The sequence below is a fragment of the Leuresthes tenuis genome, unplaced genomic scaffold, assembly GCF_036924035.1.
Source record: "Leuresthes tenuis unplaced genomic scaffold, fLeuTen1.0.hap1 SCAF_5, whole genome shotgun sequence".
Classification (NCBI taxonomy): Eukaryota; Metazoa; Chordata; class Actinopteri; order Atheriniformes; family Atherinopsidae; genus Leuresthes; species Leuresthes tenuis.
The window spans coordinates 34,482,544-34,497,973 of NW_027325359.1; the positions used below are offsets into that span (position 1 = coordinate 34,482,544).

Sequence of the window (15,430 nt, forward strand, 5' to 3'; positions counted from 1 at the left end):
TCTCAGGTCCTGTCAGGTCACAGCTGGATTGTTTCCTCTTTCTTAAGGACATCACTTTCAGATCCTGTTCATCTGCTGGAGATAGTTTTTTAGGCCTGACACTTCTTCTTTTGTCCTCCACTTGTCCAGTTTCCTCAAATGTTTTAAGGACACACTGCACACCATGCTGAGATATGCCAAGTTTTCAGCTAATAGCTCTTTGGGAATCACCTTGTTGCTGCAGAAATCCTATTTTCTGTCTGTCAAACTGTGTTTTCTTTGCTGTTTTTCATAGATGCAGCTAAAGAAATGGGAACAAATGATGTGTCTTTGTGACAAAGTGCCTAAAGATCCAGTTTAAAATGGCTTCTTTGCTAAGTTGTCTGTTCTGTGTCGACACAACACTGGTTCATCCCTTGAGTTAGGAGCTGAATAGAAAAAAAATCATTAGTAAGCAGTTAATTTCAAGTGTTTGTTCCCCTTGTTCCAGACTTATTTCTGTGTGTTGTGTGCAACTCCCCTTTGGTCTGACTTCACACAATTTGATTAACTGGAAAGTTGCAGCACAGAAAAACATGTTTTGTCCTCCAGCCTCCATCTTCTGGTCTTATGGAGTCATGCTAACCTGTTAAATCACCAGCTTTACAATAGTGCTTTTCTTCCGGAACCTCTGGTTAACCTCATAATTCCATCATCGAGGCTGAAGCTATGACATGTCAGGTGACAGGAAAATGACCTTGTTCTTATGTCTCACATTGTCAGAGTAACAATCAAAAGCCAGACATGTTTATTTGACTAAAACAGTGAAAATGACGTGTTCAGGAAAGGATTTGGCATTTACTTCATCTGTAAGTTCATTACATGGTTGTTACAGCTTGAAAGTGTTGGCAGGTGTCTGTGTGCCTGGAAATCTTTACCTCGGGGGCCATTTTGTTTCACTTTCTGCTTGAACTTCTGCGTTGTTGCTTTAAAAAATTAAATGAAAGAAAGCCTCTTGCTTGAGCCTGGTTTTAAATGTGCTGCCTGAGTTTTCCCACCACACACTTACAGATGCAGCCACTGAGCATCTGTAAGTGTGTGTTTTTAACACCGAGACAAGGCGGTGGTGCAGTAGGACCCTGGGCTGCAGCTGCATCAGCACAACAGGCAGCTGGCAGCAGGGAGGAGCCTGAATATAAACCCAACAAGCCTCCACACCACACCCTGCAGTCACTCTGAAGTTCCTCCGCATTCCTTCCCCACATACCAAACACACACATTTAAATCGGAGAGAAAGCTGGGAGGATCCCCAGACTGAGGCTGGGTAAGTGTGTGGAGGCTGTGAGAGTGCCTTGTTCCTGGTTTCTGCTCTGGGCGGCTCTTCCTTCATGTTCCTGTGTGTGTTTGTGTTGTGCACTGAAACAGGAGTTTGGGGAGGGCCTGACGAAGGACGGGAGACCAGAACCTCATCATCAGTGCTCTGCCAGGTGCTGTATTTTCTGACTCATCCTCTCTTTCACCCATTTCATTGTCGCCACCCGTTTAAACATACCTCAGTGACATTAGGAAGTGCTTCACCACTTTCAATTCAGCCTCATTCTGTCTGTCAAAAGTCAAAAGTACGTCTCTGTCTTCAAGCTCGGCTCTAAATCAGACAAAACAGAAGAAGTTTCAAGATATTCTGGCAGAGATGAAATAACTTTTTAGAGCAGCTTTCTGTCTACAGGGTGCAGCAAGTAACTCAAATAACAGCCCGAGTGTCACAAGCAGCTGCTGTATGTTCATCCTCACGAGCAGATGTTGTTACAGTGGAATAACTGAGGCAAATGCCAAAGTGAAAACTGTAAATTGGAACTGTTTTCTGACTGTATTTACATTTTATTGACTTAGAAAGGATTATTGCTGCAACTCAAAGAGGGGTTCAGAGGGTTTGAGGGAGCCTTACAGAACCTTTAAGCAGAGGAACACACAAAACAGTACGTTTTCATGGATTTAATCCGGTTTTCATCAATACTTCTAAAGTCTTTCTAGCAAATTTATGACAGCAAAGAAATCCTGCAGCATCCAGATGTGTCTGCATGCTCAGAAACTGCTCAGTAAGACATGTAGCATACAGCTGGGTTGCATTTTGTACCTGGATTTGTTAATATCAGAGTAATATCTGTAACCTTGTCCAGGACAGATGGTGCATTCTCTTTGTATGAGAGGCCGTCCCATAACTTGGTGTCAGTGCTGCTAATGTCCGAAGCAAAGTTCATGCTGACCCATCCAGTGAATAATGTGTGATGAACAGGAGCCTGAACAGAACACACTGAAAGGTTGCTCTCTGCAGTCTGGCCCAGTCACGACTCGTTATGTGAGGATGGATTTGGGATAAAGTTGTGTTGACCTCTGTCTGCAGCCTCGCCATGAGAAAGGCAGCTGATGATGCAGGTGGAGCTGGTGACCGGGGAGAACCACCCCAGCAGCCGGACGCTGGAGCTACAGAAAGAAAGGTGCTGAACAAACTGAGCGCTGCCTCTGTGGGACCAGGATGGACCAAAGTCAGGTGCCCCTGCTGCATGTCAGAGCGGGTCGAGCCGCTGGTTCTGGTGAAGCTCGGGGAGAAGGTCGGACCCGAGACCAAGCGCTGGCTCCTCAGACTGATTGCAGCTCCGCAGAAGGATGGAGGTGAGGGCTCAGTTTCAGCTGGTGACTGGGAAGAAACACAACAGAACAAATGTTCCACTCTTTTACTGCTAATCGGTTGAACAGGAAAGCCTTTTCCAGGAATAATTACCAGCATTTAAACATTTGACTGCATTTGCATGCCGCACTCCAGATAAACGCCAGACGGGGTTTACATTTAGAAGAGGAACGAACGTGTTCTGTGCAGTTATAGCCCTGAACACCTCATCGTCTGCATTTGTCCTGGTAGACCCGGGAACCTTTCTGCACAAGCAAAACCAAAACTGTCCGGCCAAAATATGCGTGCATTTGTAAAAAAATGACAAAGACAACTAAAACTTCAGGTTTATGAAATGGTTGCCGCCTTAAAAACAGACGGTAGAAGGTTTGCATGTTTATTTCAGAATGAATAAAACACAGTAGCAGACAGCGGGGTGAGATGAGCCAATGGGAGAAGTTCGCCGCTCGCTGTCATGGCAACCATGCAGTTTTTTTTGTCATGTGACCGTTCATTTATGAAAGACCTATCTTTTCTAAAAAGAAGCAGTGATAAGCACCAACTCTCTGTAAAAACTACTTTTAAAAACAGCACATTAGCTGAAACAGCTGCTACAGCAGGGCCAGTTCACACAGATATGAACACTTCCTTGTTGCACGTCAGTTATCTGTCAACATATAAAACCATTAAAGCATTTAGCTTAATGTTTACCCAGAAATGGAAAAGATGTTGGACAAAGTGAGCCCAATGCTGTGGAGGTGAGGAGGGATCTGTGAGGAAGCTGGGAGTTATTTGTAAAAGTCTGCAGGCTGCAGAAGTTGGTTTGTTTGAAAAAGGAAACATATTGTTGCTTTATTCAATTTTAGACTTTTGACTGAAATGTTCATTAGTTTCAGCGGCATCTATTTATCCATTCTATTTACTTTTTAATTTGGTTTCATTTAGCTGAGTAAACTGAACTAATATCTGAACTGTTTCTTGTATCTAAAACAAACTAAGAGCAAAGAGTCGTTTATTTATCAAAGGCTGGTGCATAATTCACCGGAAGTCTTGGATGCTTTTGTCATTTTATGACATATGATAATATTTTCTTAAATAAACACTAATTAGAAATGTCTCTGTCCTTCATCTCATGGTCAGGACATCATAAAGACCTGCAAACATTAACAGAAATATATTCTATAATGTTGTAAAGTATAAAAGTATAAAAGCCTCACACATACTGTGGCTGAAGTGTTTCAAACATCGCGTTTCTGTTTATTATAACCCTGTTTATAAAAAAGTGGGACGCTGTGTAAAATGTCAACGGATGCAAGAACATCTGGATTTAATTCAAGATAGTATTAAAGCGAAATACTGAATTCAGAAGCTGGTTTCAGAAAGGTTGCAACACGCTCATATTTACCACAATGTTGCACCACCTTTTCTTAAATCAGATGTTTCAAACACAGGACTCCAGCAGCCAGATGTTTCTCATGCATGCAGGATACAGGATACAGATAGATAGATAGGTAGGTAGGTAGGTAGGTAGGTAGGTAGATAGATAGATAGATAGCTAGATAGATAGATAGGTAGGTAGGTAGATAGATAGATAGATAGATAGATAGATAGATAGATAGATAGATAGATAGATAGATAGATAGATAGATAGATAGGTAGGTAGGTAGGTAGGTAGGTAGGTAGGTAGCTAGCTAGCTAGCTAGGTAGGTAGATGGGTGGATAGGTAGGTAGGTAGGTAGCTAGCTAGGTAGGTAGGTAGGTAGATAGATGGGTGGATAGGTAGTTAGGTAGGTAGGTAGCTAGCTAGCTAGGTAGGTAGATGGGTGGATAGATAGATAGATAGATAGATAGATAGATAGATAGATAGATAGATAGATAGATAGATAGATAGATAGATAGATAGATAGATAGATAGATAGATAGATAGATGGATGGATAGCTAGGTAGGTAGCTAGCTAGCTAGATAGCTAGCTAGGTAGGTAGGTAGGTAGGTAGGTAGGTAGGTAGGTAGGTAGGTAGGTAGGTAGGTAGGTAGGTAGGTAGGTAGGTAGGTAGGTAGGTAGGTAGGTAGATTTATTACAGACTCGAAGTCCAAATCACATAAAAAAAAACAATCAATGATCAGATTAAAAGAAAAAAGAAGAATAAAATTACATAAGAGAACATACCTAAAGACTCCTAATCTTTTAGGAGGCAGTCACATCAATGTTTCCAAATGACAAATGTATATCTCACTGCACTATATTTAATGTTAGTCAGCAGTAGCATAATTCTATTATTGGACTCATTTAGTTGGCAAATAAATTTATACATAAGATTCCTTAAAACAGCCATCAAAGAGCTGACATTAACAGACACAAACAGTTCACTGGCACTGCTCCATCTGGGCTTCTTTAACAAAAAGCATCATTATAAGCCCCCTTCGATCTCTGGAGGCTGGCTTTTCTATAATTGCACCATAAGTGTGCAGTGAGCGAGGCCTTCCCTGAAAATGTTACCCCAAATATGTATAAAAGGATTTCAAACAAGTCTTTGAGCACATTGTAAAAGCCTCACATTCGCCCCTCTGTCCTGCTGCAGGTGCTGCTTTACTGGCCCACCCCGGGGAAGACGCCTGTGGTGACATCATCGTGGTGTCGGCCCCTCGCTGCACATTACTGCGAGCCGCAGAGGAGTTGGGTCTGTGTAAGCCTTACCGCAACGGGGACATAGAGGCCTTCTCCTACAGTGACAGAGACAACTTTAAAGATTCAGGTATATGATGACAGAGGTTTCAAATAAAGATGCAAATATTCAGGATTTTACTCTCAGTGTCGTTCATGCCTCCTCCGCTCGCTTCTGCCAGTTCCTGACCTAAAAGCAGGCCGTACGTGGTTGTATAAAACAAGCTGATGCCATCTTTTGAAGGTTGCAGAAGAGCTCACTCATCATACATCTATAACTTATCTGTATTTAACCTTCAAGCTCACGTTTTCATGTGCATTTCTGTTGGATTAAAGTGCTTTCCCGTGTGTGTGTATCCGAGCATCACTGTCCATGTCTGTGTGTGTATCCGAGCATCACTGTCCATGTCTGTGTGTGTGACAGACAACATGGAGGTGTTTCTGACGCTGGCAGAGCGACAGTTCATGGTGAAGTATGAGCTGGACGGCCTCCGGGCACAGAGGGACCTCAGGATACCCGGCCTGCCCGATAGCTGCACACTGCAGAACCGAGACAACATCTGTGAGTAGATGCACTGTGTTTACAGACCTCAGATCAGTATCAAAGCCTCTAAATCATCTAAAAACTAGTCTCTAGTCTCCACATTGCACATCTTGAAGTGGGGGTGCACAGATATACCGGCCTCACATCGTATTGGCCAATATTCAGCTTGTTGGCAGCAGATGGCAGTAGCCGATGTTCATCTCGTGCTGCATTGAGCAGGATTCACACAGCAGTCACAGCACATATAGACTGTGGAACGTTGCCTTTCTGAGACTTTCAGTGGGGCTGTGCACATTCTGTTGGCTGATTTAGCTCACGACATGTCATGCAACATGAAAAAAGACTTAAAAAGGTTAAAAATGATTTTAAGAAACAGCATCCTCTGTCAAAACTCCTGCTAAGCTCGAGGCTGAGGATCCAAACGCAAGAAGTAGGCAAAGACAGGCAGCAAATGATTGTTTTATTAGAATAAATCAAAGGTGCTGCCAAGGAGGGAATAATAAAGTATAAACTAAAGTCAAAGAGAACAAATTAGGAAGACATTTACTGACCAACAGAGAAGCCAAAAGGGGGACAACAACAGTGATCTGGCAACTAACTGGAGACTGAATGGAGAGCTGTAGATGCTGGGAGGGCTGATGAGTTGAGAGACAACAGGTGAAGGATTTCCAGGAGACAGGTGTGAATGAGACCAGAGGACAAGACCAACAGAGCAACAAAGCAAGAAGACAACAGTCTAATCTAACACTGAGGGCTGGCAAATAAAACACAAGGAATAAAACAAGCTCAGGAACTGAAGCAAGGCACTAAGAAATAGCTAAACCAAGGACCATGACAACCTCACATGCTTTTGAATCATTCACCTTTGGAGCAACCTGAAAACGATCCAACAAACCAGGCCCAAACAAACTGAATATCACCATCACAGCACAATAAAACTGGTGTGGTTTTATTGCTCTTGATGAACTTAGACTCCGTGTTGCTGCAGGGCGGAAGCTGGGCTCAGCTGGCGTGATTGTGGACACGTTTCCTCTCCACAACCCGGACAAACTGAAGGCTCTCAGTGAAGCCTGGTACTCTGGCAATCAGCTGGCTCAGCCCCTGGGTGAGTGAGGAAACACTCAGACACACACTTAACCACAAAAATGTGAAGGCCGACACAATCTAACAAGCATGCGCTTACATCAGACCCTTCTTTGTGTTTCCCCAGACTCTGTGAATGAATATTTTGGAAGCTCTGTGGCTTTTTACTTCAGCTTCCTTGATTTCTACACCTGGTCTCTGCTCCCACCAGCACTAGTGGGCCTTTCCATCGCATATTTCTCAGGTACGTGCGTGCATTTATGGCCTTTATGACTATATTTGGGACTTTAAAGCATAATTCTGACTTTGAAATGGAGACCTGATACTTTATGGTCTTTGATTTCATTAAAACTCCAAATGACCTCCATTTAAAGCCGTTGTTACCTGGTTAGATTTTGATCTGTTTGGCTGAAATCTAGCAGAAAAGAGATAGAGATTGACCTTATCAGAAGTATTTGAAGCACACTTGATTAACATTTTATGCCACTTTGTGTCAGATTGTCAGCTGTTGGCCGCTCCAAAGGGATAGTTGGGGTTGTGTGAGGTACTTATGAGCCAATTTCCACCAATCAAAACAAATTGAATTCAACTGCAGCTCAGCAGAGGCCCTTTGAGTCACTGCTGCATCAGACTGTTCAGTTCAGTTTGTTCCTGTTTTCTCCACTGAACACCATCCCTGCTGCTCCGTGTCTGCGTGGCTTAAGGTGTCCTGCTGTACATTATAAAAAGGTCTTGTGTTCTGGCCACAGCTGAGGTTCAGAGGGAGATGTTGGAGTCGGTTTCGGGCTCCCCGGCGCAGGACTTCCACGATGACTCTGGGCCGGCGGTCAGCGGCCACATGCTCCAGGCTGTGTTCAGCATGCTCTGGTCCACGGTGATCATAGAGATGTGGAAACGTCGGAGCGCCTCTCTGTCGTACCGTTGGGGGACCCTGCACCTCGCTGAACGCTTCGCCGAGCCCCGGCCTGGTTTCCACGGCGACCTCGGGGTCAACCCTGTGACGGGCCGCGTGGAGCCTCTCTTCCCTGAATGGCAGCGGGACCTGCGCATGGCGCTGGTGTCCCTCCCGGTGGTGGGACTGTTTCTAGGTACGTTTGTGAGGACAGTTTGTTCAACACGGACGAGCTAACCAAAGCCAGCTGAGTGTGACGCTGTCCTGCCTCCTCCTGCAGGGCTGGTGGTCCTGGGTATGTTGGGTTTCTACTGGGTGGAGGCCCAGGCACAGCAGCTGCACAAAGACTGGGACTCCCTGCTGTCTCAGACTTTGCTCTTCCTGCCCTCGGTGCTCCACATCGTTTACACAAATATGCTGGCGACTGTTTACAAGAGAGTGGCGCAGTCTCTGACTGAATATGGTAAGTGGCTCGGGGGGGTCGCCACAAACTGAATCAGGTGGTTGAATCTGTGGTGAAGGCAGCGTCAGAGGGGAAAGACGGGGAAATAGTCACAAGACCAGCTGTACTGTGAGCAGAAAGCCAATGAACTCTTGTGATGTTTCCCTCAGAGAACCACCGAGAGGAGTCGGCCTTCCAGAACCATCTGACGGCCAAAGTCTTGGTGGTCAGTTCCTCCTCTCCTTTGCTCTGCTGGAAGCATTAACTCGTCCCTTCGACCTCTTTGACCCTCTTCTTTTGTCTGTCTTCACACAGTTCATCTTCTTCAACTACTTTGCCGTGCTCTTCCACATCGCCTTCTTTAAGCAGGATGTGATGCTGCTTCGTAAGGTACGAGCTGAGAGCTTCGGTTAGTCTGTGTCTCATTTAAGAGGCCGTTTTAAACTGAGGAGGAAGGTTTCTTCTTGAATAAGTGCAAACCAACACAGCAAAGGCTGAAATATCTGAGCTTGAGTCGTATCAAGATGTGATGTTTTGAGCCTTTCTAGTTTCAATTTCTGATAATTTCTTATGTTAGAACAGGCGCCCGACAGGCTTATTTCTTCCTTTTTCTGAAATTTTTAAGAGCAGCCAAGGTTTTTAGCTTTAAGAAACGTTTCATATTGGTAGATGATGTCAATGAGAACTTGAGGCGTGGTTTCAGGAGCTGTAAGCAGGTTTTTATTGGCCTTCTCCGTCTCTCTGAAGCGTTTAGCATCTTTGCTGATCGTGACTCAGCTGGTGAACCAGGTGACAGAGGTGGTCATACCTTTTCTGGTGGATCGATTCATCAGCGCCCCCCACAGGACAGAAAGTGAAGACGACTCACAGGAGGACAAATTCAGGAACCAAAGCACCCTGCCTACTTTCCCTGTGAGGCCATGTGATGGGAACAAGCATCGGGATCCATTACCTGCTCTCTGGCAGAGTTTGACCGTGTCCTGTTTCTGTCACAGGGGCTGTTTGCAGAATACATCGAGCTCCTGGTGCAGTTTGGGTATTTGAGCCTTTTCTCTTGCGTTTTCCCCCTGACCGCTGTTCTGCTGCTCCTCAACAACCTCACAGAGATCCGATCAGACGCCTATAAGATCTGCAGACTCTTCCGCAAACCCTTCTCCCCCCCGGTGGCGAACATGGGCGTGTGGCAGGTCAGCGGCGAGCGCGACACAAACGGGAAACAGGAAGTTTGTCGTCTTCACTTCACATCAGTGTCTTTGCTTTCAGGTTGCCTTCGAGGTCCTGAGTTTTGTCTCCGTTGTGTCCAACTGCTGGCTGCTGCTGCTGTCGCCACGGTTACAGGAGCTGCGTCAGGAGGGCAGCATGAGCGGCACCAACTTCCTGCTGATTGCGGTTGTGGTGGAGGTAAAAGCCCCCAGAAGCAGGCGCATGCAAAGATAATGAAGGCCGTGTGGTCCTGATGTGATTAGCTTGGTTTGTGATTGCAGCATGTGCTGATCGCTGTCAAGTTCGTTATGGCGGCTATGATCCCGGATGAGCCGGCCTGGATCCGAAAAAAGAGGGAGCACATTGAGTACAGATCCATGCAGGCCCTGAGACAGCAGGTCAGCCCCAACCTCATCCACCTCTTCCACATTCCAGCCTCCTCTTCATCTGAGTGACACATTATCTTTGCTGCTCTCCTCAAACTGCAGGGCGAAGAGTCCTAACTCCAAGGCGTTGAGTCGGTGCTTTCTGTCTGAGGAGCCTGAGAGGAGGGCTCCCGATGCTCAGCGCTGTGCCCCTGATCAAAGGGTTTCTGCTGCCTTCACACCATGCTTCTGCAATCTGCACACTTGATATCAAACGTCTGCTGCAAGTGCAGCTGGAACAGCAGCTGAAAAGTGTTTTTGCTTCCAAATATTAGACAGTGAAGGGATTGTATTGGTAGCATAAGAGTGGCAAAGTTATGACTGCTTTATGCATAGTCAATATTTACAAAGGGACACAGTATTGGATTCTTCGTGCAGTGCCAAAGACTGGTAACAAGGTGCTTTTAAATGCTTTTTAGATTCATAATTACAACACAGTATCATCAACGGAGTGAATGTCAAACAGCAACAAACTGTCTTTGAAGCAAATATTTGTTGCACATAAAACTGCTTTTATGATACACGGTGGTTTATGAGCTATTTACCATTTTCCTCATTTATTTATTGAATAAAACTATCCAATATTTCATGTCTGTGAGTGGGAAACGGTGTTTTAAGTCAGTGGGGTGTGAAATTAGACGGCAGCGGGCGCCCTGATTTAGTGTCATAATTTGGGCTGATTTTCCTGCTTCAGGGCCATCGGGGCTTGTTTTCAATGACAGAGCAATAAATAAGAAATGTAAAAGAAACTATGAACAGAGTGACATGAAAATATGGGCCCATGCAAGGAGGCAACAACCCAAAGCAGATAAGCAGGACCTGTGGTGAGCTCTCCATGTTGGATGAGCCACCAGCATCAGAGAGGAAGCCGCTCTGTACAGAAGAACCGGCTGAAATTCCTCAAAACTGGTGTTTAGAGTTTAAGAGAATATTTAGTTGCAGTTATTTATTACAGACGAGCACTACAGTGCTTGTACTGTGAACTTTAGACTTATGTGAGTTTAATGTTCGGTCGGTCTTGGCTTTGGAAGCAGCAAGCGACAGAACCAGGGATTTTACACTTTTACCGACTGAATTATCTGCAGATGCAGAGTTTATTATCTCTCATTGAGCTAAATAAACCTTATTTTAAAAAGGAATAAATGCTTAAATTCTTTCTTTCCTCCCTTGATGATACTGTCATCTCATAAAATAATGGTTAGAGGAACATATCTGTCACATGGATGCCAAATATCTGGGAAACCAAAGATCAGTTTGGGTTTTAGTTTGTATCTGCTTGAGCATCTGCAACTCTAAACCTTTTTACCGTCTAATGATGTGCATTCATATCAAAAGGGTTCACTGCTGGTTAATTCAACTTAATATATCTAAAGTTCAGAATCTGAAGCCAACACGGAGGTCCACCATTTCTGCCACAAGTGCTGTTTATGGTCATTTGACGGTTAAACGTCTCCGCGGCCACCAGGTGGCGCCACACACTGATATTTATTCCTCATGCAGCACATCACATGCGGGACTGATTCAGCAAAGGTGCAGATGGATGGTGATGTGTAAATAAAGAGAAATGTGGAGACAGTCTGATCCATGAGTAGGAGTTCAGGCCACTGAGTTGATGATGTTTGCTGACTGTTCTGTAATAAACTCACAGAAGCTAATTGGTTGTTCTTTTTTGAGGGTTTAATTCATCAGTCAGTGTTTTTTACCCGTTGTAAAAAATACTTTTAACGCTTTTTCAAAACTCTTCACACAGTTGCCACAACATGAGCCTGTGTGGGCTATACAATGAACACAATTCTTCTTCTTTTGACACAAAATACACACATTTTACACGTTTAAAATGAGTTTTAACACCTTTTACACACAAGCCCAATCAAGACCAAAACAGTAGATGTTAACTGGTGAATTTTCAATTGTTTTCACACGGTTTGTCACAACAGAAAACCTCCGGTTCAAAACTAATGGATTGAAGATTACATTGATTGCCAGGGCTGGATAAGGCCAGAGATAATGACGAATGATAACGCTGTGGAGGGTCACTCTAACATCTGCCTGTGAAGCCCCTGGTGATAATATTCTGATCATATTTCAAAAGGAAACAAAAATATTTATGTTAATTTACGTGGTTTCATCAAGCTGTAAAAACCATCTTACTCTGTTATAGTTTGTCTGGACTGAGCAGCTATATGTGAAGTATTTTCACATATAAAGATGGGTATTTAAGTTTGGTGGAGGCCAAAAACGATGCCGCAGCAGCTTGGGACACATTGTGTCTGTCTTTCTGTCGTTATTGGATTTTACTGTTTCTTTGCATCTTCTTCAGATTTTAAAATGAGCTTTTTTCTTGAAACATGTTTCTTGGCCGGATGCTGCTGGAATGATTTCTGCTGGTAAGCCCAAGAAATACCTGGAATAAGACCCCAAATTCACACGACTTTAAGAGGAGGATGGAGAGCAGGAATTAGATCATTATGGGAAGTGTGAGTTCACTCGACAAGGTTGGAGCCCTGATGAGGACACAGCAGGAATATCAGGCAGAGACCTGGCTACAGGAACAGCTCTAACAGCTCTCTGTTCAGCTTTAAGACTATCCGGGCAGACAGAGACTGCAGACAGAGCGCTAACAGTAAAGGAGGAGGATCACAGAGCTGGTTAACAACAGATGGTGGAATCCTGGACCTGGCTGCAGGAACAACTTTAACAGCTCTCTGCTCAGCTTTAAGACTATCCGGGCAGACAGAGACTGCAGACAGAGCGCTAACAGTAAAGGAGGAGGATCACAGAGCTGGTTAACAACAGATGGTGGAATCCTGGACCTGGCTGCAGGAACAACTTTAACAGCTCTCTGCTCAGCTTTAAGACTATCCAGGCAGACAGAGACTGCAGACAGAGCGCTAACAGTAAAGGAGGAGGATCACAGAGCTGGTTAACAGCAGATGGTGGAATCCTGGACCTGGCTGCAGGAACAACTTTAACAGCTCTCTGCTCAGCTTTAAGACTATCCGGGCAGACAGAGACTGCAGACAGAGCGCTAACAGTAAAGGAGGAGGATCACAGAGCTGGTTAACAACAGATGGTGGAATCCTGGACCTGGCTGCAGGAACAACTCTAACAGCTCTCTGCTCAGCTTTAAGTCTATCCGGGCAGACAGAGACTGCAGACAGAGCGCTAACAGTAAAGGAGGAGGATCACAGAGCTGGTTAACAACAGATGGTGGAATCCTGGACCTGGCTGCAGGAACAACTCTAACATCTCTCTGCTCAGCTTTAAGACTATCCGGGCAGACAGAGACTGCAGACAGAGCGCTAACAGTAAAGGAGGAGGATCACAGAGCTGGTTAACAACAGATGGTGGAATCCTGGACCTGGCTGCAGGAACAACTCTAACATCTCTCTGCTCAGCTTTAAGACTATCCGGGCAGACAGAGACTGCAGACAGAGCGCTAACAGTAAAGGAGGAGGATCACAGAGCTGGTTAACAGCAGATGGTGGAATCCTGGACATGTCTCTGCAGCCCAGATGTTGAACTGCTGGCTGTAAGTTTCTGTCCACGTTCACCTGAGTTACCTGCTGACGCTGTGTGTGACATCATCAGCTGAGTTGTTGCCAAGCTACAGAAACACCACCCCAATCCATTCATGATGACCTCTGAAGGTTTCTACCACATCTTCATCTCTGCTCACTTCAACTTTCGACATGTTGAGGCAACTTCAAGAAGGAACAAGCTCGAAAAACACTGAGGAAGTTAAAAGGAGCTAACGGCCAAACTGGGGGAGATCCGGGGACAAACATCAGGATCTCTGTCAGTAGGTGCAGCTAAGGGGTAACCATCCACATGGGGGCCACTGGGGAGTTTTCTGGGACTCTAATCTTTGCTGCTGTTTCTGTGAAATCTTTTTTAACTCTACGGGCCTCGAACAGTTCTTCTTATGAGCCTTAGCAGATGTGAGATACACTTCCTCCAGAGAAATGTGGCTCAAACGGTAGTGCGGGTCATAAAACTCTACAACTGCAGAGCTGGTAATTAAGCGCAGGAGAAAATGCTGCACGGTGGTGTGGTGGTTAACACCGTCGCCTCACAGCAAGGGGTTCGATCCCCACCTGGGGCCTTTCTGGGTGGAGTTTGCATGTTCTCCGGCTTCCTCCCTCTGCAACATGCATGTTAGGTTAACTCAGTGTTTCTCAATTCCGGTCCTCATGACCCACCGCCCTGCATGTTTTCGATGTTTCCCTCCTCCACCACACCTGATTCAAATGAATGGCTCCTTATCAGGCCACTGCAGAGCTTGATGACGAGCTGATCATTTGAATCAGGTTTGGTGGAGGAGGGAAACTTCAAAAACATGCAGGGCAGTGGGTCATGAGGACCGGAATTGAGAAACACTGGGTTAACTGGTGACTCTAAAACTGTCCTTAGGAGTGAGTGTGTGTGGTTATTTGTCTCTGTGTGGCCCTGTGATGGACCGGCGACCTTTCCAGGCCTCTCACCTGATGACCGCTGGGAGAGGCTCCAGCCCCCCGACCGACGGATTAAGCAGGTATAGAAAGTGGATGGATGGATGGGTTTAATGAGGTACGTTGAGCCTAAAGTCAGGGTTTTAACTAGGTCACCATGGTAACCAAGACTGAACACATAACTAGCTGAAGTTTAGCATTAAACTGTCTATAAAATTAAGCTTTATTTCCACAGTTCTTTAGCTAATGGTATCCCAGACAGCAAAAGCAGGCATTTTAATCACCAAATTGAGTCATAATTTCAGCATTAAATGTATAAAATGGGAAACCTAAACTAAAAATCTGAACATTAAAGAAACAGTAAAGTGATGCAGGCTGTGCTTCCATTCAACCATTGTAGTGTATCAGAACGGGCCGTATACATCATTACATTTAGCCAGTTTTATACTGTTGGATCTAACAGAGAATAAAAATCACTCTATATAAAAATAATATTCAAATAATAACATTAATTTAACTTGGATTTGGTCTAAGATGTAATTATGAGCTTCAGGAGGTGATATAAATGCACTGATTGGTAAATAAAATGTTTTGTGAGGGACAGAACTGGAGCTGGAGCCAGACATAAATGACTACTTTGCAAACACTGATAATTCCCTGAACCTGAACCTGTTCTTGTCTCACTTGGAGCATCACTGTTGGTGCATTTCTGTAAACTTCTTCATTTGTTCTACTTTTTAAAGTAAAGGTCAGACAATTAATGCAGTTGGTGCCCATCTCATGAGCATTTCCAGAGCCTGAAGACTCAGTCCTGGGTAAAGAAACACCACCATTGATGCTCAGAGTGTGCATGTGTGTGCATGTGTGTCCAATTCTGTTGGTAATCATAAAGGAGTACAAACCAAATGTTTGGTTTGACCTTCATTAGGTTGGATTTAAAGCTTATCTGAGACATCAGCTAGAAAAGTGATCTGATGGGAAAATTATTTAAACTCTGGTTGAGTTGAAGCTGCAATCAGCCACTTCTGTGTGTGTGTGTGTGTGTGTGTGTGTGTGTGTGTGTGTGTGTGTGTGTGAGAGAGAGAAATAAACACACTGTATGCC

General features: G+C 44.7%; 1 protein-coding gene across 2 annotated transcripts; it reads left to right on the plus strand.

The window, feature by feature from the left end:
- Positions 1 to 1,140: 1,140 nt before the first annotated feature.
- Positions 1,141 to 11,530, plus strand: ano10b (anoctamin 10b). 2 transcript variants are annotated; one of them, XM_072386713.1, is made up of 16 exons: positions 1,141 to 1,282; positions 1,384 to 1,445; positions 2,360 to 2,628; positions 5,204 to 5,377; positions 5,711 to 5,848; positions 6,819 to 6,935; positions 7,041 to 7,157; positions 7,663 to 8,001; positions 8,086 to 8,268; positions 8,418 to 8,473; positions 8,563 to 8,637; positions 8,995 to 9,159; positions 9,243 to 9,434; positions 9,511 to 9,648; positions 9,732 to 9,848; positions 9,939 to 11,530. In XM_072386713.1, exons 3-16 carry the CDS (start codon positions 2,367 to 2,369, stop codon positions 9,951 to 9,953), a joined length of 2,088 nt encoding a protein of 695 aa, XP_072242814.1. In that variant the 5' UTR covers positions 1,141 to 1,282; positions 1,384 to 1,445; positions 2,360 to 2,366; the 3' UTR covers positions 9,954 to 11,530. The 2 variants fall into 2 exon arrangements, with proteins under 2 accessions (XP_072242814.1, XP_072242813.1); XM_072386712.1 differs by lacking the exon at positions 1,141 to 1,282 and having other exon boundaries at positions 1,290 to 1,445.
- Positions 11,531 to 15,430: the final 3,900 nt, after the last annotated feature.

Coding starts and splice junctions, on each gene's coding strand:
- ano10b (XM_072386713.1), top strand. CDS start 2,367: ATGAGAAAGGCAGCTGATGATGCAGGTGGAGCTGGTGACCGGGGAGAA. Junction 5,849..6,818: donor GCAGAACCGAGACAACATCT/GTGAGTAGATGC, acceptor GTGTTGCTGCAG/GGCGGAAGCTGGGCTCAGCT. Junction 6,936..7,040: donor TCAGCTGGCTCAGCCCCTGG/GTGAGTGAGGAA, acceptor GTGTTTCCCCAG/ACTCTGTGAATGAATATTTT.